This window comes from Myotis yumanensis, unplaced genomic scaffold (genome assembly GCF_028538775.1).
Source record: "Myotis yumanensis isolate MYYU_CA2020_CCGP unplaced genomic scaffold, mMyoYum1.0.hap1 SCAF_2, whole genome shotgun sequence".
NCBI lineage: Eukaryota > Metazoa > Chordata > Mammalia > Chiroptera > Vespertilionidae > Myotis > Myotis yumanensis.
The window spans coordinates 22,685,130-22,712,646 of NW_027223753.1; the positions used below are offsets into that span (position 1 = coordinate 22,685,130).

At 45.5% G+C, this 27,517-nt stretch overlaps 2 protein-coding genes across 6 annotated transcripts in view; both read right to left on the reverse strand.

Moving 5' to 3' along the window:
* Nucleotides 1-4,584: 4,584 nt before the first annotated feature.
* TMEM35B (transmembrane protein 35B) lies at nucleotides 4,585-11,897 on the reverse strand. Of its 2 annotated transcripts, XR_011470094.1 has the most exons (4): nucleotides 11,790-11,897; nucleotides 10,331-10,511; nucleotides 7,060-9,373; nucleotides 4,585-4,907 (listed from the first exon to the last, which is right to left on the reverse strand). XR_011470094.1 is itself a non-coding variant. In XM_070403237.1 (3 exons), the coding sequence occupies exons 1-3, from the start codon at nucleotides 11,895-11,897 to the stop codon at nucleotides 9,204-9,206; spliced, it is 459 nt and encodes a 152-aa protein (XP_070259338.1). In that variant the 3' UTR covers nucleotides 6,457-9,203. The 2 variants fall into 2 exon arrangements, 1 of the variants encoding a protein (XP_070259338.1); XM_070403237.1 differs by lacking the exon at nucleotides 4,585-4,907 and having other exon boundaries at nucleotides 6,457-9,373.
* A 5,618-nt stretch (nucleotides 11,898-17,515) lies between these two features.
* ZMYM6 (zinc finger MYM-type containing 6) overlaps nucleotides 17,516-27,517 on the reverse strand; it is a 43,634-nt gene continuing 33,632 nt past the window's right edge. For all 4 annotated transcript variants that reach the window (XM_070404690.1, XM_070404692.1, XM_070404689.1 and 1 more), the window contains 2 exons: nucleotides 22,176-22,320; nucleotides 17,516-19,371 (listed from right to left, as the gene is read on the reverse strand). In XM_070404690.1, the coding sequence (XP_070260791.1) occupies nucleotides 17,540-19,371; nucleotides 22,176-22,320 (1,977 nt within the window). In that variant the 3' untranslated portion in view covers nucleotides 17,516-17,539. The remainder of the gene's footprint in view (nucleotides 19,372-22,175; nucleotides 22,321-27,517) is intronic.

Consider the following 27,517-nt stretch of genomic DNA (forward strand, 5'->3'; position numbering starts at 1 on the left):
ATGGAAGTCAAAAATAATTGTCACATCATTAGTTTTATACACGTTATTAGAAGTACAAGATTTTCTTTTTTATTCAGATATACTTTATGTGCAGTAAATTACACAAATCTTAAGTGTACAGATCCATGAATTGTTACATATGTAATTGCCATCCAGATGGAAGATATAGACATTTACGATACCCCATAAAGACTCCCTTATGCACTATTCCATTTAATAACCCCCAAGAGATAACCACTGTTCTGAATTCTATCACCATATAGTAGTTTTGCTTGTACTTTACCTAAAAACATAATCATACATAGTGTAATGTTTGTGTCTGGGTCTTTTGCTCAATTTTATCAATGTATTCATCCATGTTATTGCATGCAGTTAATTTTTAATTTTTGTTTAATATTCCAGATATAACCATACCATAATTTATTATCCATTCTACTATTGATTAACATTTGATTTGCTTCTAATTTGGAGCTATAATGGAAAATGCTGCTATGGCTATGTTACATACATGGCTTTCAGTGGACATATGCATTCCTTTTTCTTGGGCATACACACAGGAGCCAAGTTGCCAGTCACACAACTTACGTTAGTTTAGTTTTAGTCTATGCTGCCAAATTGTTTTCCAGATATTTGTATAAATTAATTTTCCCATAAACAATGTACAAGACATTTAGTTTCTCTACATCTTCACCAATTCTTGAAGTTGTCACTTTAAAAAATCTTAGCCATTCTAAAATTGCATGTGCATGAGGTGGTATCTCATATTAATTGATAGCTGCTAAAAACAATTGGCACGTGAGTTTTTCCCTGGATCCTGGACAAAGGACATGTCTGACATCTAATCAAGGATCAACCTGGGCTCTCTTTTCTCCATCCTGGATTAAGGGAGGGTCTCACATCAAATTCTTAAAGGTTTGGAATAAGTAAGGGGACCAAGAATCCAAGGTAATTGACAGTACAAAGCAGTCTGTTCTCTCTCTCTCTCTCTCTCTCTCTCTCTCTCCCTCAGGCGCATTGCCTCTGGGTCCTCACCCCAGGTTCCTGCTCTCCTGAGTGACAGGGAAGGAGATGGTGATTCCCACACACTGTAACTCTAGACAGAGGCTTTCTTTCTGCAGTGTCTCATCTCCCAGAGGCAATTGGCTCTCAAGTTCTTTTTTCCCCAGGTCAGACACACAAGACTAAGTTAGACATTTCCCAAAGGAAACTGTCTACTTTACTAAGGGAAAAGTCACATCAAAAGCAAGATAGTACAAGACCGCAGGGATGGATGAGGCCAGAGGGGATCGTTTTTTATCTGGACAGAATCAACTTCAGTCTCAAGAGGTTCAGCTGGCTTTGGTGTGGACACCAGATCACTTCTCAGAGACCCAGCTTTGCATGGCCCCCATGGCCCCTGGGGCTGAGCAATTCATTCCACCAGAGCAACTGAATTCATGATGTGGGCCCAGGCTGCCTCCTGGCTGTGACATGAGATGTTGGTCAGCGTTGCATGGAATGAGCCAGCCTAATTCTCAAGAAAGGAGAGAGAACTAACAATTACCAGTGAGTATGTGGACTTTTAATTCCTCCTACAAGCAAGATAGGCTAAAATTTGGCTGGTGTGAGGCCTTAGGTGATACCCTTTCTTTTCTCACTTCTGCCCCACCAGGTTTCAAACAAATGTGGAGCCGACTGAGAAGCCGCCCAGGAAAAAGAAACAAATTAACCTTGCTCACAGCTGGATTGCAGACAGGAGTCTAGATTCTTGAAGGAGGCAGGTGACTATGCCCAGTCCTGGTGAGGAGGTGTAAAACAGAAACATGTTGTTGATGGGTGTGTAATTGGTGCAGCATTTTGGGAGGCAATTAGGTGATGTAATTAAAACAACTTAAGTGTGCACACACACTCCTTGACACAGCAACTACATTGCCAGGAATTTATTCTATGGATTTTCAAGTATGCAAAGATTTGTGGACAAGAACATTCATTGTAGCTTTGTTTACTACAGTAAAACAATAGAAACAAATGCCCAACAATAAAGAAAAAATTCAGTTAAATAAATACTCTGTGTCTATTAAAAAGAATGCGGTAGATATCTATATGTGCTGATATAAAAAGATGTATAAGATATGGTAAATGAGAAAAGTGCAGAAGAGACTTGTAATATTACCCCATTTGTGAATTTTTTTAAAAAACTGACTATACATATATTCATACTGGAATAGAAGACATCTGGAAATATATTCATAAGAAACTGTGAACAGCTTGGCCAGTGTAGCTCTGTGGTTGAGCATCAACCTATGAACCAAGAGGTCACGGTTCTCTTTCTGGTCAGGACACATGCCCTGGTTGCAGGCTCGATTCCCAGTAGGAGGCATACAGGAGGCAGCTAATCAATGATTCTCTCTCATCATTGATGTTTCTATCTCTCTCTCTCTCTCTCCCTCTTCCTTTCTCTCTGAAATCAATAAAATATATATTTAAAAAAAGAGAAACTGTGAACAGTGGCTACCACTGAGGACCTTTATTTTACATTTTCCTCTACTGCTTTGAATTTATTTTCATGAACATGTATCACTATTAAAATGTAAGGAAAAAATTTAAAGAAGGAATAAGAAACCAATGTAAGTTAATTTACCAAAAAGAAAAGAGGGAATTTGTCAGGTTTATCATCAGAAGGCAAATTCAGCAGTACAGCATGAAGGTCAATGAGACATGATGGCTGATTGGTGGACCCTCCCAGCCAACTTGGCAACAAGAACATGCTACTCGCATTCATTAAGCTCTAACTCTTTGAGACCCAAGCATTCTTGCTGAGACCTGATAATATGGCTGAGAGTAGTGGTTCCCTCTGCACCTGAAGCCAATTCCTGAGTCATCAACACATTAAGAGGGAAAGCACAGGTGGCCAGAGCCATTGGCAGGGATTTGCACCCAGTGGCAGAGTCTCAGCTCAGCCAAAGCAAAAAGCAGCAAGTCTGGCGGATCGCAGTCCCGGCCAATAGCGGGACGGATCTCCAACTTGGTTACCACCAAGTCTTGGTATAAGAGTCTTGGCACAGTGGAGGTGATGACAGAGTTGCAGGTATCCAACAACAGCAGAAGGAAGCAATCAGCAGGACTGGCCAGGAATGCATCCGGATCATACACACTTGGAGACTCCCAGAAACACTTGAGGAAAATCTACCAGAGACTGGAATGTCTGAGTGAGTCGTTGAGTATTTTAACTTAATATTTGGGTTTCTTTCATTCTTCCGGTATACTGAGGTCTTACAGTAGAGAGCACAGGGGATACATCCAAGAATAAGATCAGCATGAAATTTATTAAGTTAAACTGGATAAAAATAAAATTGCCAATATTCAACCTTTTGGATCTACAAAAGATGGCACTTCTTATGGATCAACATAAATGCATTCTGGCAAGAGAGAAAGAAAAGTAAACCAATGAATTACCCAATTAATTGCTTGATTACAATTGTGAAAAAAGCCATGAAGGAGTAATCAGATCTAACCCAGTCGTGTGTGTGTGTGTGTGTGTGTGTGTGTATGTGTTGCTGGTCAAGACAGGCTATAAGAGTTACTTTTAAGGAAGTGAGAATGAAGAGAAACTAACTTAGTGAAGGGAAGGAAGGGACATCACTCCTGGCCATCAGGTGCAAAGGCCTTGGAGCTCAGGAAACTGGCCTGTTCCAGGGCCTGAGAGGGTGACTGAGCCGGTGGAGGGGGCAGAAGTGGAAGAGGCTGGGGCTGGGTGGGAAGCAGGAGCCAGCTCAGGCAGAACTTTGCAGGCCATGTTAAGGACTTGAGTTTTATCCCAAGAGATTGTTTTTTGTTTGTGTTTTTTTAAAATATATTTTATTGATTTTTCACAGAGAGGAAGGGAGAGAGACAGAGAGTTAGAAACATCAGTGAGAGAGAAACATCAGCCAGCCGCCTCCTGCACATCTCCCACCGGGGATGTGCCCGCAACCCAGGTACATGCCCTTGACCGGAATCGAACCCGGGACCCCCCAGTCCGCAGGCCGATGCTCTATCCACTGAGCCAAACCGGTTTCGGCGAGATTGTTTTTTTTATGGCATATTTTTTGTATCCAAAAGTTGGCAAAGTCTAGGGAACACTCGTGTTCCAAAGAATGTCCTATCCCTTTTTACAGAGGAGGCCCATGCTCCAGCTAGGGGCCTAGTGTATGTGGTGGCATCAGAATGAAAATCTAGGTTCTTCCAAAGAGCTTTCTGTAGCCAGAGTTCCCCTGGGAGGGTGGCCGGGGTGAAGCAGGCAGGGAAGCCAAGGAGGAGGCTTACCCTTCAGTCTCCTCCACCCCCACCCTACTCCCGGTGGCAGCTCAGCATCCAGGAGTCCTGGGGGAAGCTGGGCACGGAGAAGCAGTACATCAGCCAGTCCAAGCAGCTGCTGAGGCTCAGCAGCTCCAGGCTAAAGGTGTACAGGACATCAAGCGCCATGACACCCTCCTGCCGGGCCACCCAAGGAGCCAGCAGCAGGTAGTAGGGCTCCAGGCAGAGGGCAAAGATGAACAGAAGCCCCAGCACCATGGTCCTGGCCGCGCACTGGTGCACCAGGCTCACATGCACCAGCAGGAAGACTGTGTCGGTTGAGGGGGAGCAGCCAGGCAGCGGTGTGGGCGGGGCCCGTGGTCACCATGGGTCTGGGCTGCAGCAGCACATGCTGATGAGTTTGGGCAAAAGCCATGGCCACGTAGGTGGACAGGTAAAAGACCACCCAGGTAGTAGGTGAGCCAGAGTGGCAGCGTGAGCGTGAAGAGCACATCGGCCAGGGTTGGGGGACAGCCCCAGGCCCAGCGCCAAGGTGTGAGCCATGGGCACCCCAATGATGCAAGAAGGGTCATCCCAGGAGTTGCAGCCCCCAACACCAGGTCCCAACACTGCTGTTCGTCTTGGACCTTGGGCTAGGGAGAGGAAGAGAGGTCACTGCAGAGGCCTACACTTTCCCCAACCCCAATCCGTCTCTTCCTCAGCCCTTGCTGGGAGGATACACTAGAAGCAAGGAAATCCAAGTGAGGGGGGATGAGGACTGAGCTCAGCCACCACCCAGGGAGGATGGAGAGGAGGGGATGGACTCCAGAGTTATTTGAAGGTGAGTGGGCTTGATGACAAGCTGTGGGAAATAAGAGGCAGATGTCCCAGATAGCTTGGAAATTTCCAACCTGGTGACTGGGCGGTGGAGGTGCCCCTCACAGAGGGAGTATGGTTTACATACATGGGGGCACGGGCATGTGTAGTCAGCCCAAGCGAGGCTGAGCCAACTGGAAGTTCCGAAGAAACCAGGCTCAAATATAGAGAACCCTTCCCAGAAAGAGCCCAATGGGGGAAGCACCAGTGGGGGGACCAGCAGGGCATGGATGGAGGACCAGTCTTATGATACACTGATCCAGCCTATGCATAGTGACCTTGGACTTGCCTTGGTGAAGGTCCTCTCCTGGGGCTTGCCTGGAGCACCTTGGACAGTGCCTTGTTAGCTTTGTGCAAGGTACTCCGGCCTGTTTCCTACCCCCTAGCCCAGCGGTTCTCAACCTGTGGGTCGCGACCCCTTTGGGGGTCGAACGACCCTTTCACAGGGGTCGCCTAAGACCATCGAAAACACATATATAATTACATATTGTTTTTGTGATTAATCACTATGCTTTAATTATGTTCAATTTGTAACAATGAAAATACATTCTGCATATCAGATATTTACATTATGATTCATAACAGTAGCAAAATTACAGTTATGAAGTAGCAACGAAAATAATTTTATGGTTGGGGGTCACCACAACATGAGGAACTGTATTAAAGGGTTGTGGCATTAGGAAGGTTGAGAACCACTGCCCTAGCCTTTTGACCACAATAAGTCCTGCATCTGACTCAAAACACTGGACAGCAAAGCAAAAAGAGCACAGGCCCTGGAACCAAGCAGATTCAAGAGACACACATTTATTTGCCATGTGACCTTGGGCAAATTACTCAGCTTCACGGAGCCTGTCTTCTCTGCTGTAAAATGGAGATTAAAATACCTACCTCACAGTGCTGTTGGGAGGATTATGAGAAAACATAAGTAAAACTCTGAGCACTGAGGCTGCCGCTGGGGAGACACTTCATAACCATTAGCTCCCTTCCCTCTAGGCAGCACACAGAACTGTACACCCACACAGGCACACACACAGCGTTAGAGACACAGGCACCCCCAGCAAACAAAACAACACAGACATCCGGCCTGTTCCTCCTATCTCCCCCACAAGCCAATGTCCTGCTCCTATTTTGGACACAGAGACAAACTCCTAGGGTGTCTCAAACCTCGGTTCCTCCAATACCAAAATCTGTCCTTTTGCCTTTGAACCTCTCAGGTTCCAATCCTTTGTGGGATCCTGAGCGAGAGTATTCCTTTCTTGCCCTCCCTCTCAGCTCTGTCCACCATGGCTCTAGTCCCCAAGTGCACCCCCCACCCACACCCCAACCTCCCCTTGCCATTCCAGGTCAGGCCTCTCTCACCTCTTGCTGTTCTGGCGGCTGCAGCTCTCTCTCTCTCTCTCTCTCTCTCTCTCTCTCTCTCTCCCCCTCTCGGGCCCTTGGGACCTAGCTTTATTTATTTATTTTTTTAATATATTTTATTGATTTTTTACAGAGAGGAAGGGAGAGGGATAGAGAGTTAGAAACATCGATGAGAGAGAAACATCATCGACCAGCTGCCTCCTGCACATCCCCCACCGGGGGTGTGCCCGCAACCAATGTACATGCCCTTGACCGGAATCGAACCCGGGACCCTTCAGTCCGCAGGCCGACGCTCTATCCACTGAGCCAAACCGATTTCGGCAGGGACCTGGCTTTAAGGAGCTGAGACAGAACAGAATCCACTTCCACCCACACATCCCAGGACATGACATGAAGATTGGGCCCAACAGCTGGAGTGGCTGGGGCCCATCTGTGGCAGCTGTGAGCTGGGCTTGTGGGGTGTGGCCAGGGCCCCAAGGGAAGGGAGTGTCATTCCAGGACAAGAGGACCCAGGGAGGAAGATAGAAAAGCATAAGGAAGCCCTGGCAGCTGAATGTCATTTGTGCTTACCTGTCCTAGATTTCAGCTGTGGTTTGGGGGCCACATTTCTTGGAGCCTGGCGTCTCCTTGGGCTGAAGAGCCGCTGCTGGAGCTCAAGATATTCCTGCTGCTGTCAATCCTAATTGCTCCTCCTCACCAGCTGGCCAGCCCACTCCTCCACACCCTGCCTTTCCCACAGCCAGGCGTGGGGGCCCTGTAGCAACTAATCAGCTTACAGGTCAAGCCTTAGTAAACAGGAGTCCTCAGCCTATGCCGGCTGTGAGAGGTTTTACTCCAAGTCCTGGCATCCTGGGAGGGGTGGAGACGGTAAGGAGCCAGGATTCTAGGGGCTCCAGGCTCTACTTTCATGAGCTTAAAATTTTCATGCAGAGGGGCAATTCTGGAAAGCAAGGCAGACTTAATCACATTGGGCAGATGATCCCATGTACCCTCAAGTTGAAGAGAGCGCGAGTGCCCTGCCTGCCCACTTCCAACTTTGGCAGCTGGTGCAGTGGAAATTGTGCATTCTGGAGTCAATCAGGCCTTAATTCTAGTCTCAGATCTGACACATGGGCACTTAAGCTTTCTGAATCCGTTTTCTCATCTGTAGAACCAGCCAGTATTTAATAATAGCGTTTACTGAACACTTATTATGTGCCAGGCACTACTGTAAACACTTCAACCCACTAAATCCCCACAGCAACTCTGAGAAATATTTACCATTATTAAACATATTCTGCAAATAAGCTAGTAAGTCGCAGGAACCGTTTTCTACCCCCCTCCCTTGCTGACCAGTGTGGTAAATCTTAACTAGTTAATTCCATCATGGAAATTCCATCCTCCTTGCTGGTGATTGGCCTCATAATGAAAATGTGACATAATTCTGACCAGTGGGGTGTGAGGGGAAACCTAGGGGTCTTCTAAGAGAGCTTTCCTCTTTCTTTTCACCTTGGGATGTTATGTGCAAATGTGAACTCTGGAGCTGCTGCAACTATGATGCATCCCTGAGGGCAGTAGCCAGTACATTGAAAGCAGAGCAGAAAGTTGAAAAAAAAAAAAAAAAGTATTTGATGTCATCATAAGGCAGCCTACATTGAATCTATGTTATCTCTGGACCTCTTATGTGAGTGACAGCTTCCTTATTGTTTTGACACTCTGTACCAGTGTGTGCACTGTGTGTGTGTGTGTGTGTGTGTGTGTGTGTGTGTGTATGAGGTAAAGATGGTCGGTAATGTGACAGAGGTGCCCTAACATGGTCACTGTTCCTTGAGCACGGCCACACTCACACCCTTCTGACTCCCTAGGACCTCCGGGACTCACCCCGGCTTCTGGCACAGCTTTAACAGGCAGCACCCCTTGGAGCTGACTGTCCCCTGCCTCCATGTACGTTCCAAGGAGCACTGCACTGAGTGCCCCACCTCAGCGCCAGAGGCTGGCAGCTTCAGGTCCTCTGTTAGTTCTGCAGAGCAAAAGTGCCCAAGATAAGAAGAAACAGAAGGGAATACTTCGTGTGGCTCGGAAGGGCACGGGCAGAAGCAGGCGCTTGTACTCCGCCACACTCAGTGTGTAAGTGATGAAAGCCTTACAAATGTGCATGCCTGTTGCACCAGCACTGACACTTCTGGGGAAAGAAAATAGGTGTGCAAAGGAGATTCACTGTGAGGTTCACAACAGCAAAAAATTGGGAAACATCCAAATGTTCCTGCGCGGGGGCCTGAGTAAATGCATTACAGTACAACCTTACAATGGCACACTACACAGGCGTTAGCAACAAGGTAAAACAGGCATGGTGTATTCGCTTTCAAGAGCCAGTAATAAAATAGTATATATGGTCTCATGTTCATTTTTTAAAATCTGTATAGAAGCATAGAAAAAAATTGAAAAATACAGTTAAACAAAGGAATTGAAAATAGTTATTTTGGGGTATTAACATTGTGGGTTAAATTTCTTTTCTGCTTATTTTCACATGACAAGAGGAATGCTAGTAAATATCAAAAAGGGCAGTAGATGTCCAAGAGAGAAAGTAGGCCCAGGTAGACAAGATGTCTATTTCAACAATGGTCATACTTTGACCCTGGAGGTATTGTATTGGTAACAAGGTGGTTGACTCTGTGTCCCTCTATGTGCCTGCTGTGACAGTGACATGGCACCGAGAGGCAAGAGGTACTCTACTCTCAGGATCCCTTGGCCGAACTTGGCATCTTCTTCCTTATGGGTCTGACCACCTTCTCAGTTCTGACTAAGAACTGGCAGATATCCAGCAGCACCAGGAGCGCCAGGCAGACGACAGCCGGGATGTAGGTGTTCAGTGACTCCTTCAAAGACACCAACGTGAAGATGGACCCTGGAATGGAAAGTCAGGTCTCTGAGGCTCCCTGGGGCACCCAGGAGATCCAGGAGCTCAGGGCTCTCCAGCCTAGGTCGACCAGCTCAAGTCCTCCCCTTAAACACCCCCCACGCACACACCCTACACTAGGTGCACTTGACTCCATGGCCTCACAGAGAAAGCAGGACCAGAAGCTTTTTGGATTAATGGAACCCCTCTCAGAGAGCAAGAAAGAAACAGGAACAATACAGCCAAATAGGGCAAGAAGGTGGCGAGATGGGCATTTTGGAACAAATTCTCCCTGCTCCTACTCCTTTCTTAATCCTGCTGGAGGGAAGGAGGCCCAGGGGTTGGTGGTGGAAGTGAAAGAAAGATTTGAAAATGAGGGAAGCTCCAGAGATGGAAAGAAAGCCTGGGGGCAGGGTGGTAGTGGTGGCAGCGATGGTGACACGAGACCTGGGAGGCATAGAAGCAGCAGCTGTCTTTGTACATCAGCAGTTCCTGTGAGCAGAACTGCTATGAGGGGGTCCCTCCAAGACTTTTAGCACCAGGCAAATTCTCTGCCTTTCTGTTCAGGGGGCTCAGTTTCTTGGTTTCCAACTGCTAGACACATAGGTCAAGTGGCAACTGCTACTCTATCCTCTCATCTCAGGGGTGGGATGTGGGGGGGAGGGAGCAGTAGGGGCTTTTAGGTTACATTATAATACATCCTTATGATGGAATATCACACAGCCAATAGAATGGATGAGGTAGAAGGTATAGTTGGCATCAATAGTGTTACAGTAGATTAAGTTTGAAAAGCACCTGTCCTAGTCTGAAGACCATGGAAACTGTAATACAACAGGAAGTGCTCCTGGTCCCAGAGAAAAAAGGGGGGGCGGACAATAGTAATGGGGAACAGAGGAACAGCCGGGCCTTCCCATCATCCTTCCCAAGAATTCCTCCTTCCCTCTGCCCAGGGGGGGAGCCCCTTACCCATCATGAGCACGATCAAGAGAAAGTTACTGATCTCTTGCAGCTTTGGTGGGCCCAGGGCCAGCAGCAACCCAGCCAGCAGTTCCAGCCAGCCTACAGTCACTTGGTAGCTCATGGGATCTGGTTGGTAGCCGAACACCTTCAACGGGAACTCCTCAGCGAACTGCTCAAACAGGGCTTTCTAGGGGTGGCAGGGAACGCCTGTCAGCCACTCACCAAGGACCCACTTCCCAGCCACTGCACAAGGGCATTTGGTGCCTACGTCAACTGCCCCCAACAAAGGAGTGACTACTCTAGACCAGGTGCAGCGCTGAGGTCAGCTGGGAAGGAGAGAGCCTCCCTGGGGGGCTGAGCTTTGGAATCAGTAAACGGGCTTCATGCTCCAGGGAGAAGGGCTGGATGGTGATGCAGAGATGGACTGAGTTTCTCACTGGACTCTCCCCAGGCCCAAATTCAAGGAAGAGGAAGCAAGGCTTGGGCCTTCTCATCTAGTGCCAAGGCCTTGGGAACACCACAACTTCTCTTTATGCCTGGCCTGGCCTCTCTTCAGGTACTGTGCAGTTGTGAGAGAGGATGGAAGGGCAGATTGTTGCTCATTAAACAGATTCCACTCTCTACATCATATGCTGGTGCCTGGATCCCACTGCAATAGACACAAGGGGAGTTGAAGGGGCTCAGAGTGACTCATCTTGCTGAATCAGGCTCCGTCCTGGGCCACGTGACTTCATCCTGATCCTCGGGTTGGCTACCTTTTCCTGCTCCCCCACCTCAGCGCTACCTTCTCCTACTCAGTGATGCAAGGAGGCACTAAGCTGTCTGGCTCTAGGGATGAACTTGCCCAAACCCACCACCTTCAGACAGGACAGAAGGGGAGAACCCAGGTCTGGGAGAAGGAGCTCGCAGGGTCTCCAAGTCTGGCTGTTTGAGAGGCTTGGGGGATTGGTGAGCATGAGAACATGAAAGCTTTCCCCAGTCTAGAACCAGACAGAAGGCCTAAGGGCGACTTCCAGGCCTCCCTCCCAGGCTCCATCCTCCAGAAAAGGGCTCTCTGGATTCTAAGAGTGTAACCTTTACACTTCACCTTCAGGGCGGGTTTCCCACCCTGCCAAATGGGGATTAATAAGCCCTGCCTCAGGAAGCTCCCAAGAGCTCAAACAAGGAAGGAGGTGTGTTTCTTTTCCACCCCATCTTTCTCCCCCAGGGTCCGGAGCATTCCTCCTGGCTCTAGACTCGCCTGGGCCACCAATGCCCAGCTGGAAAGGGCCTTCCCGACCCTCCCGTCTACGGAAAGTCCCCGGAGGGCGTCCACGTCCAAACCAAGGTTCAGATGCTCTTCCCCAGCCTCTAGCGCCGTCTGGCCCGAAGGCAGGCGGTCGGCGGGCAGACGGGGGCGGGGCGCACCGGGCACTGGGGTAACCGCTGGGGCCCATCCACCCGCTGCCCACGCCGCGCCGCTCACCATCTGCTGCGACGCAGAAGCCGAGATCTGCTCCGAGAGCTTGGCCGCCCCCGTGAGCGCGAAGAAGCCGCCCAGCAGGACTCGCAGAGCGGCGACCAGCAGCGCCATGGCCGCGCAGGTCCTCTGGGAGGGCGGGCTCACGCGCCCCAGTCCGGCCCGGCCCAAAACCCGCCCCGGCCTCGGATTGACTTCCTCCCGCCCCCGGGCGGCTGGAGGACGCGCTAGGGCTTCCCTCTCCTCCTCTTCCAGGAGTGTTGCCACTCTCTTTTGTCCCAGGACCTAGTTGGGGTGGGGGTGGGGCGGGGGGAGGCCGATGGACCTGGCGTTTGTCTCAAGCCCACTTGCTCTTAACTGACTATATGAGCCCGATTTTATTTAGGGAAAATGTGTTTCCCAGTCAACACGAACAGAGCGGAGCTAAACATGGTATCTGGAAGTGGCTTGCAGGAGAGGGCAGTTAGGATGCAAAAGACCAGGGCCTCATTCCTGCCTGCGCCGCCCTGGCTTAGAGATCTGAGCTGTCACCTAACCTCGGTGCGCCACGCCGCAGTATCTGCTTCTGTAAGTGGGGATAATGCTGCATCAGTCCCCCGGAGTCTGTAATAGGCCTAGCACGATGCCTGGCACATGTATGAGCTCAAGAAGTTATTTGCAAAGTAATTTATGAAATTATTAATAATAAATCAATAACTAGTCATTATAAAAGGAATTGCTCTTTTGTACCTTTGCTTGAAACATATTTTCTAATTTCAGCTCAAATCAAAATGGAAAAGGTGTTTGAAAATTCAAATACTTGTGATATCCTGGGCAGTTAGGCAGGAGCAGAGTGGAAACAGGCCGGGTACAGGTCACCAGGGTGGAAAGCCCTGGGTGCCTTGCAACGGGCTAACCTGGGAACTCAAGTATTATAGGGCAGGACCTCACCCCCAGGTGACCTTACCTCCCCTAGCGTATGTCAGGTCATGCGGTTTAGACCCCCTGACCTTTCATATCACTGGCCATGCAGTTCAGACCCTCCCCTGGCATGTTGCTAATCCCCTGGTACATCTCCTTAGAGGAGAACAAGGGGGCCTGGAGAATAGCCTCATTTGACTCACTCACGTGACCACTCCTTTAAGCATTAAGGCCTCGGAACAATGAGGTTCTGAACCACATAAAATAAACCTATGAGGCGAAACCGGTTTGGCTCGGTGGATAGAGCGTCGGCCTGCGGACTGAAAGGTCCCAGGTTCGATTGCGGTCAAGGGCATGTACCTGGGTTTCGGGCACATCCCCAGTGGGAGATGTGCAGGAGGCAGCTGATCGATGTTTCTCTCCCATCGATGTTTCTGACTATCTATCTCTCTCCCTTCCTCTCTGTGAAAAATCAATAAAATATATTTTTAAAAATAAATAAATAAATAAACCTATGAACAAAGCCTCAGGCATGTTGACCACAGAGACAGAGTTTTGGTCAAACTATAGATAAATAACATCTAGGCCTCAGTTGTGTTTCAGCTCCAGGCCCAGAAAAGCAGCAAGGCCAGAGAGGCAACACCATAGCTGGCATCAGGACCAGCTGCAATGACTAATGATCCCCTCCCTGCCTTGGCCCCAATCAATCAGTGGAGACCACAACCCTGAGGAGCCACACCAGAAAAATCTGATGAATACTCTACTGAGATCCTCCCCTGGACCACGAGGTAAAAAGCCATTAAGAGGAAAGACCCAGCACATGCCGGTGCTCATACTCATATTCTCTCTTTCTTCTCTCGCCTCCCCCCCACCCCGCCTCTCCCTCACACACATACACACACACACATACACACACACACACACACGCACGCGTGCGTGTGCGTCTTTCCCTGCTTCTCCTTCCTCTTTCTTTCTCCTACGCTCCAAGGGCCCTTGTTTTGCCTCCGTAACTTGCTTGCTGACTCCATGCAGCTGGGTGGCTCACTTCTTCCACAGCTCACTTCTACCCCTGTGACTTTCTAAACAAACTTGCTCTTGTATTTGAGTTCCCTGGCTCTGAATTCTTAGTCGAACTCAAGGTCCAAAGTCTAACATTTGATGCAGTTCGCTGTTAATACTTATAACTGTGAGAAGAGGTTTTCACAGAACAAAAAACCCTACAGGCCACTCCTGGCACATCTGATTTTACCTGGAAATCTGTCTAGACCTGGATGGGCAAACTGGGCCAAATTCGGTCAGGTGTATGGAACGTATTTTTTTACCCCCTCCTCCTCCACCAACTAACAATGTTTATTTGTTTACACTAGAGGCCTGGTGCCATGCAGCGGTGGGGTCCCTTGGCCTGGCCTGCACCCTCTCGAAATCTGGGACCCCTCGGGGGATGTCGGACTGCCAGTTTCAGCCAGGTCCCTGCAGGCCAGGCCAAAGGACCCCACCAGTGCACGAATCCATGCACTAGGCCTCTAGTATGCATGTAAGATCTTTGGTTAATCTCTTCCTGTCCTTTCCCTCCCTCCTTCCCTCTGAGATTCATCAGTCTGTTCCATCTTTCCATGCCTGTGCACTGAGTGTCTGCCCCCTGGTGGTCAGTGCACATCATAGCTACCAGTCGAACCGTTGAACAGTTGCTTTGGTTTTTATATATATACTAGAGGCCCGGTACACAAAAATTTGTGCACTCGGGGGGGGGGGGGGGGAAGAGGGGGTCCCTCAGCCCGGCCTGTGCCCTCTCGCAGTCTGGGACCCCTCGGGAGATAACGACCTGCTGGCTTAGGCCTGCTCCTGAGTGGCAGAGGGCAAGCCCAATCCCTAGGTGCAGCCCCTGGTCGGGCTCAGAGCAGGGCTGATTGGGGAGTTGGGGCGCCACCCCCTGTCATGCACAGAGCAGGGCGGATTGGGAGGTTGCGATGCCACCCTCAGTCACGCTCAGGGTAGGGCTGATTGGGGGGTTGGGGCACCGCCCCCTGTCACACTCAAGGCAGGTTCAATGGGGAGGTTGCGGCGCCACCCCCTGTGATGCACAGAGCAGGGCAAATCAGGGGGTTGGGGCACTGCCCCCTGTCACTCACAGAGCAGGGCCCATCGGGGGTTGGGGCACTGCCCCCTGTCACTCACAGAGCAGGGCCAATCAGGGGGTTGGGGCACTGCCCCCCCCCCCATCACGCACAGAGCAGGGCCCATCAGGGGGTTGGGGAGCTCCCCCTCTCATGCACAGAGCAGGGCCCATCAGGGGGTTGGGGAGCTCCCCCCTGTCACGCACAGAGCAGGGCCCATCAGGGGGTTGGGGAGCTCCCCCCTGTCACGCACAGAGTAGGGCGAGTAGGGCCGATAGGGGAGTTAGGGCACCGCCCCCTGTCACCCACAGAGCAGGGCCAATCAGGGGGTTGGGGCGCCACCACTGTCACACTCAGGGCAGGGCCGATGGGGAGGTTATGGCTCTACCCTGTCACACACAGAGCAGGGCCCGTCGGGGGGGGGGGGGGGGGCGTTGGGGAACCACCCCCTGTCACACACAGAGCAGGGCCGATCAGGAGGTTGGGGCTCCACCCCCTGTCACACACAGAGCCGAAGGGCGATCAGGGGGTTTGGGCGCTGCCCCCTGTCACACTGATCTGGTGCCAGGAGGCCTCGTGGCTCCACTGATCCCTGTGCTGGGAGGCATATTACCCTTTTACTATATAGGATAGAGGCCTGGGGGCTGGCTGGTTTGCCCTGAAGGGTGTCCTGGATCAGGGTGGGGGTCCCCACTGGGGTGCCTGGCCAGCCTGGATGAGGGGATGATGGCTGTTTGCAGCTGGTCACACACCCTTCAGGGTGGGGGTCCCCACTGGGGTGCCTGGCCAGTCTGGGTGAGGGGCTGAGGACTGCTTTCAGGCTAGGGGTTTTGACTGAAGCTCCCAGCCACTCCTTTTTTTCTTTTTTTTTTTTTCTTCTGGGCCAGCTTTAGCTCTGGCTCTAGCTCTGAGGCTTCCGCTGCTGGTTTGTTTGCCGTTCTATAATCGAAACAATGTATAACTTCAGCTCTGAGATCCCAGCCGGCTATATTTGTTAGAATGTTTCAAACTGCCAGCTCAGAGTCCGGCAAGTCAGGCGGGGAACTTGGAGTCAGCAGTCACTGGAGCAAGCAAGCCTCATGTTCGCTTCCAGCTGCCTGGCTGCCGGCCGCCATCTTGGCTGACAGTTAATTTGCATAAGGATATGCTGATTAGCCAATCGGAAGGGTAGCGGTCGTACGCCAATTACCATTTTTCTCTTTTATTAGTGTAGATATATACTAAGAGGCCCAGTGCACAAATTCATGCAAAGGTGGGGTCTGGCTGGCCTGACCCCAATCGGGGCGGATCGGGGCTGGGCCTGTCAGGAGGAGGAGATGGCAGGAGGCTGGCTGGCCCTGCCCCTGAAGGAGGGGGGGCCAATCAGGGGCAGGGCCAGCTGGGGAGAGGGGCTGCAGGAGGTTGGCTGGCAAGTCCTGCCTCCTATTGGGGTGGGGAGTGCGATCAGGGGTGGGGCCAGGTCGGGGATGGGCTGTGGGCCAACCGGGGTTGGGCAGGCCCATTGGGGGCAGAGCCAGCTGGGGGGAAGGGCCGAGGGTGGTTTGGCTGGCTGCCCCGCCCTCGACCAGGGTGGGAGAGGCCGATCAGGGGCAGGGTGGCTGGGGGGAGGGGCTGAGGGAAGTTGGCCAGCCAGCCCCAGCTCCCCACCCCATTGGGCCGGTTAGTTGGCCACAATGGGCGTCGTAGTGACTGGTCGTTCTGGTCATTAAGGCATTTGGGTCGCTGGCTTTTTATATAGATAGATTTTTTTTAATGATAAAAATTTTAAAGGCAGCTTCATGAAAGGAAAATTATATGGTCATATTTCAGTGTTCATAGTTTTATTGAAACACAGCCACATTCATTTGTCTGTGTACTGTCTACAGTTGCATTTGTGCTATAACCACAGGTTGAGTACTGTAGTTGCCACCTATGGCCTGCAAAGCCTAAAATATTCACTATTTAGCCTGGGCCAGTATGGCTAATTAGTTAAAGCATAGACCCGAGTGCTAAAGGGTTGAGGGTACGATTCCCAGTCAAGGGCATGTACCTGAGTTGCAGGTTCTCTCCCAGCTCTCAGCCCCCACCTCCCCACCACACACACACACACCATCAGGAAGAGTGTGGGAGGCAACCAATCTATGTGTCTCTCTCACATCAATGCTTCTTTCTCTTTTGCCATTTCTCCCTTCCTCCCTCCCTGCTTTCCACTCTCTCTCTGAAAAGCAATGGAAAATATATCTTTAGGTGAGGATTAACAAAACAAAACAAAAAATCACTATCTGGCCCTTTATGAAAAAGATTTGCCAAACCCTGGTCTAGTGGGCCAGAGAGGGCCCCCTACAGGGGTCTCAAACTCTCCTGCTGCTTTCATTTCCTGTTAATCAAACTGCTTTAATCTTTTTTTTCTACCTACCACAACCTGCTACAGTAGGAGGCAGGCTGGCTGAAGACTAACATGTCCCACGTGCTTCTAAATGCCAAGCAGTTTCAACATCCAGGTGTGCTATTAATTACATTATAAATTGGACCTTTCACTACCTTCATCTTTGTCATTAATCCAAATTATTTGATCAGTCAATAAAATGATATACAATTGTGTGTAAATGTGTAATGATTAAATTCCTCAACAAAAAGTAAAATTATTCAAACATTTAATCACTGAAAACACATAAGCACATTAGGAAATTATATTTTAGGATACTTGTCCCATACAAAATTTAACACAAAGTTATAGACTTTGATAAACAATGTACACATTTATTATTCTTTCTCCTTTACTAATTTTTCTATCCTTGGAATTAAAGATGTGACTGCAAGTCTTAGGGCAGGGCCAGAAACCAACAGATTTCTTTGTTTTGACTCAGTCAAAGCTGAAAATGTAGCATCACATAAGTAAATAGTTGAAAAAGGCAATAAAAATTTCATTGCCCTTTCATGGAGTTCTGGGTAACTTGTCTTTGCTTTTATCCAAAACTGAGTTACAGACATTGATTTAAATACTGATTTTAATTCTAAATCTGAAGATAACTGTGCTAGTTTTTCTTCTTCGAAGTCCTCGAGATTACTATTTTGGTGATACATAAAAGGATTAATTATCCACCAATTTCCCAGACGCAAGTCTTCTTCTGGTGGATAACAGTCACTGAACATTTGAGAAAGTCCTTCCAGGTGCTCAAAAACAGTGCTTGAAATGCTTCTCATATTTAAGCTGGATGAGTTTGAGAATTCGGAAAATGAAGGAAACATGTCATAATCATTCTCTTGTGTGCGCTTCAACCACATTTTTAACTTTTCTTTAAGTACATCCATTTTATTATACAAATTGAAGAGCGTAGTCATACTTCCTTGGAGACTTAAACTTAGTTCATTTATAAGTGAAAAAATGTCTGATAAATAGGCCAGCCTTGCCACCCATTCCTCATCAAGAAAATACTTGGCCAAATCGGAATGCTGCTGATTTAAAAAAATTTCAATTTCATGTCGTAATTCAAATAATCTTGTTAAAATTCTCCCTCTTGCTATCCACCGTACTTCAGCAGGAAGTGGTAAATTCACATGCTCAGAACCCATCTCTTCATACAAAATTGTTAACATACGTGAATTCAAGGCATTGCTCTTTATAAAACTTAAAATTTGTGCTGACTGCAAAAGAATTTTATGTAAGCATGGAGACAACTTTTCTGCTGCTAAATGTTCACGGTGAATAAAACAATGTGTAAATGCCAGTGTATTCATGGCAACTTCTTGAATTTTTTCCCTTAAAACAGAATACCTGCCAGTCATGCTTGCAGCCCCATCTGTACAGAGACCAACACAATATTTCCAATTCAGAGATTTACTATGAATATATTTATTTATTAGTTCAAATAGTTCAACACCAGTTATTGGTGAAGGCATTTCAATACAACATAATAATTCTTCTTTTATATCACTAAAATCATTATCAATGAAACGAATATAGCACAAAAGAAGGGTAGTGTTTGAGATTTCTGAAGACTCATCTATCTGAAGGGCAAACCACTTTGACTCTCTGACTTTTTGAATCAGCTGGTCTTCAATGTCTGCAGACAGTTCATCAATCCTGTGTCCAATCATATTATTAGAAAGAGGAATGGTTTTCATTTTGTCTCCAGCACTTGAACCCCAAACTTCTGAACACATTTCTACTAAGTGTGGTTTAATTAACTCTTCAGCAATGGAGAATGGCTTCTTGCTAGCAGCAATTTGGAAAGCAATTAAATAAGAAGCTTTCACGAGTGACTTTTCAACTAGTAAACACTTTTTAAAAGAACTATTTTGACATTCCATTTCAAGAGATTTTTGTTCAAAAAAATCTACTGGTTTGTTTTCCAATTCTGAATGTTTTGTCTTTAAGTGATGAGAAAGATTTGCTAGCTTCATGTGTTCAGCAGATAAGATTTCTCCACAAATGACACACTGAGGCCTTGGTGAACTTTCTTTTGATCCAGGATAGATAATAAAACCAACTTTTAAATATTCTACATCATAAGTCTGGAAAAAACCCATTTTTTTTTTCTTTGCAGGTGGCGAATCAAGTTCCACATCATTCTTCCCATTTGGCATAGGTAAATCTGAATGAAATATTTGAATCTCTGTTATTTTCAAGAATAAGCTATGTTATTGATGTTTTCCTCATACATATTTAAAATTTATACTTTTTTTACTATTTATCAAAGGAATATACTAAAGCTTAAACACAAACCATAATACTTCCACGATGCCATTGAAAACAGAATTTCTCCTTTGTCCAAAGCTTGGTCACTAACTAAAGTGAAACTGTAAGCTGTGGTACATAAACAAGAAATTCTGTCTATTCAATAGATAACTGGAATCAGGGTTGAAGTCCACAGAATACATCAGATTAAGAATAAGTTACTTCATTTTTTAAAAGTTCAGGAAAAAAGAGAAAAGAAATGTTGCAAAAAGTTAACATTTGGTAAATCTAAATGAATGGTATATTGGTGTTTGTTGTGCTATATTTTCAATCTTCCTGAATTTTGAAATTTTTCCAAATTAAAGTTGGGGGGAAAAGGGTTAATTAGTAGTTTTAATACTCAATGTTAGTGAGGGTGCAGAGAAATTAATACTCTCAAAACACTGATAGTTGGAGCATAAATTGATGTGCTTTTCAGAAGGGCAATTTTGCAACATATATAAAAAAAACTATGATAGCTTTTGCCCTGGCTGGTATTCTCAGTGGTTAGAGCATTAGCCCCAGTTAGGGGCACATACCTGGGTTGCAGGCTCAATTCCTGGCGCCCTGGGGTATGTGTAGGAGGCAGGTAACCAATTGATGTGTATCTATCACATCAATGTTTCTCTTTCCCTCTCTCTCTCCTTTCCACTCTCTCTAAAAATCAATGGAAAAAATATCCTCAGGTGAGGGTTGGCAAAAAAAAAAGTCTATGATAGCTTTTGAAACTATAATTCCACTACTTAGAATTTATCCTAAGAATAAAATTAGACAAGTGTACAAAGATCCATTTACACAGCTTAACTCAACTTTTTTTATAATATTAAAAAATGAAGTAATCTCATTGTCCAATCTTAGAGGAATGGGTATGTTATATACACTGGAATCTATGCACATCTTTTAAGAATCTCAATGTATATTTAAATTTATATTCACATGGAATGGTTTCTGATGCAATTCAAATAAAAATGTAGTTTATAACAGCATATAGGAAACAATCCAATATTTAACATAGAAAAATTTTTAACGCATAAGCACACATACCTACACATTTAGATGTCCACATGTGAATGTGCATATAATATTAATTCATGTACACAAAGAATGTTTCATTTTAATGGGAATATAAAGCAATCAAACTTACTGAGGAAGGAAAATGGGGTTCTCCTTGACCCCTACCAAAAGAAAGGCATCCTTCATAAAAACTCGTGATTATTTTTTATATTTTTTTATTGATTTCAGAGAGAAGGGAGAGGGAAAGAGAGATAGAAACATGAATGAGAGAGAAACATCGATCGACTGCCTCCTACATGTCCTCTACTGGGGATTGAGCCAGCAACGCAGACATGTGCCCTGACTGGGAATCGAACTGTGACTTCCTGGTTCCTGGGATGACACCCAACCAACTGAACTTCACTGGCCTAGCTCATGATTATTTTTTGACAGAATAAGCTTTTAAATACAGTATATTCGATGAAGTACAATTGAGAACAAAAATCAGCCCTGGCTAGTGTGGCTCAGTTGGTTAGGCATTATCTCCTGCACCAGGAAGTTGCCAGTTCAGTTCCCAGTTGGGGCACATGCCCAGGTTGCAGGCTTGATCCCAGGTAGGGGGTATGCAGGAGGCAGACAACTGATGTTTAGTTCTCACATCAATGTTTCTTTCTTTCTTTCTTTCTTTCTTTCTTTCTTTCTTTCTTTCTTTCTTTCTTTCTTTCTTTCTCTTTCGTTCGTTCTTTCTTTCTCTTTCGTTCGTTCTTCTCTCTCTCTCTCTCTCTCTCTCTCTCTCTCTCCCTCCCCCTCCCTCCCTCCACCCCTCCCTCCTTCTCTCCCTCTTCTTTCCTCTCTCTCTCTAAAAAGAAAAAATCAAGCTCTATCTGGTTTGGCTCACTGGATAGTGTCAGCCTGTGGACTGAAAGGTCCTGGGTTCAATCCGGTCAAGGGCACATGCCCGGGTTGCAGGCTCAAACCCCAATGGGGGGCATGCAGGAGACGGCCGATCAATGATTCTCTCTCATCACTCATGTTTCTATACCTCTCTCCCTCTCCCTTCCTCTCTGAAATCAATGAAAATATATTTAAAACACAAAACAAAAAAATAAAAAATCAATACAAAAAAATTTTTAAATTAAAAAATGCTTTGAGCAGACCTATGAAAGTAACTAAAAATATAAGGGTAGGTGGGGTTAAAAGCTATAATATGGATTGGAGCAACAGTTTACAACCTTTTCAAGTATGAATTCAAATAATTTTCCTTATCAACAATACCTCAGACATAGTTATACCTTTAGTAACTGACAAATCAACTTATAGTGTTTAAAGAAAACAACTAAGATTAAATCACTAATGCTTTTTAAAAAATTGTATTTATAATGTGAGGATAAGGACACATATGTAATAACTTAATCAATAAAAAAATTTATATTTAGTAATTGTAATAGCTTCTCTATACATCTGAAAAACAGATGTTTGTCTACTCTACACATAATGCTTTGTGTGCATATGGATTCAATTTAGTAGTTATTAGTGTAAATGACAATAATTATAAAAGAAATAAATTAGATGTTCAAAGGATTAAATGTTTTCACATTTATGAAATTGTCAATGACTTTCTTTTCCTTTCTTTACAAAAAAACAAACAGAGGACAAACTTTCCACATGGGAAAGCACGAGGACACATACCTGTCTGACATTCCTTGTGTTGTGTATGTGGTTTGCAAGAGATGGCCTTGGTCTGTGTGGCGGGCTTGCACAATAATGCTTTGTTCTTTAAAAGCCGGGAAGACTGGGAAGAAAGAAGTTTCATGGCATCTGTCTGTGTATTTCCCTAGTTAAAAGCAAAATAAGAAACCAAAGAGAGATTTTTTTAGTATCTCATCACTGACAATAACTGCTATCAATTGAAAGGTGGCATATATCAAGAGAAATATAATTCCTCTGAAAGAGTGATTGTAATAAAGAAGTCACTATGGAAAATATACACTAATTCCTAATTCTTCTAATCAGTATTAGTTCCATTTACTGAAAATACTCTGCCCATAGTAAGTATAATCAAAACAATGAAAGCGATCTTCGCTAATTAGGACAACTATTTAGAAAAATTAGAGCCAATGTCACACTATATGCAAAAATATATTCCATATCAATCAACAACCTCAAAATGAAAAATATTAACTGGAGAACTTTTAAATGAACAGAACAAGAAACAAGTATTCTTAAATAAAACATGAGAGTTAAAAACAAAGCAGAAAAGATGGACATATTTGACTACCTTGAATTTTTTTTGCAAACAAACGTCTTTATAAAACTAAGTTGAACCCTGGCTGGTGTGGCTCAACTGGTTGGAATGTCATCCTGCATACTGAAAGGTTTCAGGTACAATTCCTGGTGAGGGCACATACCTAGGATGCAGGTTTTATCCCTGGTTTGGGTGTATGCTGGAGGCAACCGATTGATGTTTCTCTCTCTCTCTCTCTCTCTCTCTCTCTCTCTCTCTCTCCCTCCCTCCCTCCCTCCTTCCCTCCCTCCCTCCTCTCTCTCAAATTAAAAACACATCCTTGGGTAAGGATTTCTTAAAAAAAAATTGCAGAATAAGCAACAGAGTGAGACAATGTATTTAAAACATGTTTTTCCATTCAGTTATGGAGTAATATTTACTGAATGTTCAGTTTAAGCCAAGCACTGTTCTAAGCCCTGGAGATACAGCAAAAAAAACAAGACAGCCCTAACTGGTTTGGCTCAGTGGATAGAGCATCGGCCTGCGGACTGAAGGGTCCCAGGTTCGATTCCGGTCAAGGGCATGTACCTTGGTTGTGGGCACATCCCCAGTAGGGGGTGTGCAGGAGGCAGCTGATTGAGGTTTCTCTCTCTTTGATGTTTCTAATTCTCTATCCCTCTTCCTTCCACTCTGTAAAAAAATCAATAAAATATATATTAAAAAAAAAACAAAAAAAAAAACAAGACAAAGTACTACTCTCATGCGACTTACATTCTAGAGCAGCCGTGGGCAAACTACGGCCCGCGGGCCGGATCCGGCCCGTTTGAAATGAATAAAACTAAAAAAAAAAAAAGACCGTACCCTTTTATGTAATGATGTTTACTTTGAATTTATATTAGTTCACACAAACACTCCATCCATGCTTTTGTTCCGGCCCTCCGGTCCAGTTTAAGAACCCATTGTGGCCCTCGAGTCAAAAAGTTTGCCCACCCCTGGTCTAGTGGGAGGCTCAGAAGATAAACAAGTAAAACAAATAAATAATGTATAATTTTAGGGAATGATAAGTGCTATGAAAGAAATAAAGTAGGGTAAGAGAGTGGAGAATGATGGTGTGGGAGGAAGGAGTAAACATTTGAGCAGAGACCTTCTGAATATTCAAAAGAGCAAGCCATGCAAAGGCCAGAGGTTCCAGGCAGAGGGATGGTAGGTGCAATCTGTGAGGTGGGAAAGAGCTTGGCCTGCTTAAGGAATATCAACAAGAACAAGGCTAAATAAGCAGGGGTGAGAATGATACATTTGAAGAGGTAGGCAGAAGCCAAACTGTATAGGGTCTGAAAGGGCTGTGTTTTAAATTTATAAAATAGATAATATATGCAATAATTTTGAGTTATATAATTCAAAAGGTATAAAAGTGTATACAGAAAAAGTTTTCTATGCTTGTCTGCCATCTAGCCAGACTCTACCTTGAATACAACCACTCTTCCCAATTTCTTATACATTCTTCCAAAGATGGCCTATGTCAATGATTTTTTTAAAAATATATTTTATTGATTTTTTACAGAGAGGAAGGGAGAGAGATAGAGAGTTAGAAACATCGATGAGAGAGAAACATTGATCAGCTGCCTCCTGCACACTCCCCACTGGAGATGTGCCCGCAACCAAGGTACATGCCCTTGACCGGAATCAAACCCGGGACCCTTCAGTCCGCAGGCCGACGCTCTATCCACTGAACCAAACCGGTTACGGCCAATGATTTTTTAAAAAATATATTTTATTGATTTCAGAGAAGGGAGAAGGAGAGATAGAAATATCAATGATGAGAGAGAATCATTGATCAGCTGCCTCCTGCACGCCCCACACTGGGGATCGAGCCCACAACCCGGGCATGTACCCTGACCGGGAATCAAACTGTGACCTCCTGGTTCATAGGTCTACATTCAATTACTGAGCCACGCCAGCCAGGCTATGTCAATGATTTTCAACTGGTGTGCCATGGCATACTGGTGTGTCGCAAGAATTTTTAAAACATGCAATACCTGACTAGTCAGGGGCACTGATCTCTCTTACCTTAGATTTAATTTAAAAATGACAACAGCCAACACAATATGAATGAATGAATCAATCAAAATTATACCTATTATACCTATTATCGGATGGGCAAAAAATATATTTTTTGGTGTGCTGCAGAATTTTAGTAATTAGTTTATGTGTGTCATGAGATGAGAAAGGTTGAAAATCGCTAGTTTATGTAATTAAATAAGTTGCTTCTGACTACAAATGATCATATTTTTAGTAAGGTTCTGCATTGTCACTTAGCAAGCTATCTTGGAGGTATATTTACATCTCTTTGTATGAAGCTGCCTCCTAGGGGCTTTACACACTGAATGTACCTCAGGGAATGTGAAGTGTCTCAGCTGAACTTTTGTTGTTGTTGCTGACCCTCACCCAAGGATATTTTTCCACTGATTTTTAGAGAGAATGAAGGGAGGGGGAAAAACATCAATGGAATCAAACACAGGACCCTTCAGTCTTTGGGCCAAAGCTCTATCCACTGAGCAAACTGGCTAGGGCATCTGCTTCTGAACATTTAAATATTACAAATCTTTTGCTGTTACAAACAATGCTGCAATAAATATCCTTACACATAAATTCTACATGTGCTATTATCCTATATAATAAAAGCCTAATATGCAAATCGACCAAACGGCAGAACAACCAGTGGAATGACCCATCACTATGACGCATAATGACCACCAGGGGGCAGACACTCAACGCAGGAGCTGCCCCCTGGTGGTCAGTGCGCTCCCACAGGGGGAGCACCACTCAGCCAGAAGCCGGGCTCACAGCTGGCGAGCGCAGCAGCAGCAGCAGCAGCGCTAAGGAGCAGCAAGCCGAGCGGTAAGGTGCAGCAAGAAGGCGGGCGGTAAGGAGCGAGGAGTCCCGGACTGCGAGAGGGATGTCCGACTGCTGCGGAGAGCGGGCCTAAGCCGGAAGGCGGACATTCCCCAAGGGGTCCTGGACTGCGAGAGGGCACAGGCCAGTTTGAGGCACCCCCCGCCTCGTGCACAAATTTCGTGCACTGGGCCTCTAGTATCTATATAAAAAGGTCTTACAAATGCTGTTTGGTGGGTCAAAATATATTAAAATCTGTATGTGACAGACTTTAATTATGATGGTATTGCCAAATTGCTTTCCCTAGAAGTCATATCAAATTAAATGACCTTCCTCTGGCCAGTCAGTGGATTGAGCATTGTCCCATGCACCAAGAGATCATTGGTTCGATTCCCAGTCAAGGCACGTGCCTGAGGTGTGGGCTCAATCCCCAGTGGGGAGCATGCAAGAGGCAGCCCACCAATGATTCTCTCTCATCATTGATGTTTCTATTTCTATCTCCCTCTCCCTCTCTGAAATCAATAAAAAAATATATAAAAATAATTAAATGACCTTCAGCAATGTATGTGAGCCTGTTTCCTAGCACTGTTTCCCACTTTTTCATCTTATGATACACATAAACTACTAAAATTCTGCAGCACACCAAAAAATATATTTTTTGCCCATCTGACAAAGAAAGAAATTGGTATAATTTTGATTCATTCATACCGGGTGGCTATTATTGTGTTTACTGTTGTCATTCTCTTATTTGACAATCTAAGGAAAAAGAGATCAGTGTCCCTGGCTAAATAGTCCAGTATTGCATGTTTTAAGAATTCTTGCAGCACACCAGTGTGCCACAACACAACAATTGAAAACCACGGCTCTCATCAACACATTATCAGACTCTTTGCTATTTCTCAATAAATGAAAAATTATCTAATAGTAGTGTCATTAGGTATTTTCATGGTTAAGCATTATTTGTATTTCCTCTTCTGTGAACTTTCTATTCATAGACTTTGCTCAATTTTGCTTTGTCTTTAAAAAAAATTCTATGCATATTTTTGAATGGGTAACATAACATGTGACATAAATTTCAAAAATTCAAGTAGTAAACAATAAAACTATAAATCTCTCTCTTAAAATTCTCCCTCAGTTATTGAGTTCTCCACAGAGGCACCACTATCATCTATTTATTGGCTGCCTTCCAGAGATATTCTATATATGTGTACAGGCATGTGTTTTGTCTGTTTTTAAAACAGAAATGGCAGCGTGCTATACTGTTTTGTGTCTTTTTCACCTATATGTAAGTCTGCTCTATGTCTGTACATAGAGGGCTGCCTCATTCTTTTTTAACTGCATGGTATTCCATTGTATGGATATAACATATTTATATAACAGTCCCAACACAGCCACTGTGTATGCTTGTGCAGGGGATTCCACTTGCCAGGCCACATGACTAAGTGTGAGGTTGGAGAGGGGTGCATTTCAGGCTCTACCCATGGTCTTCATTTTGGTTTAACTTGTGCGGTAGAAATCCAACTGTACTTTTTTTCCATGTTTATTCAATTCTCACAATACTATTTATTGAATAATCTAGATTTCTTCTACTAATCTAATATGCCAATTTTATTATTTCTAAATTCCCATATATATTTAGATCTATTTCTGGACCTCCTTTCTGTTGAGTTTGTCCATCTGTTCATGGCTTCAGTAGCAGTTGTTCCGACTATGTAGAGCAGTGGTTCTCAACCTTGGCTGCACATTAGAATCACCTGGGAATCTTTTTAAAATCCTGATTTCTGGGCCTCATCCTCCGGAAATTCTGTTTCTTTGTTACTAATGTTGTGGCCTCACCCCATAACAAAGAAACAGAATTTCCGGAGGATGAGGCCCAGAAATCAGGATTTTAAAAAGATTCCCAGGTGATTCTAAT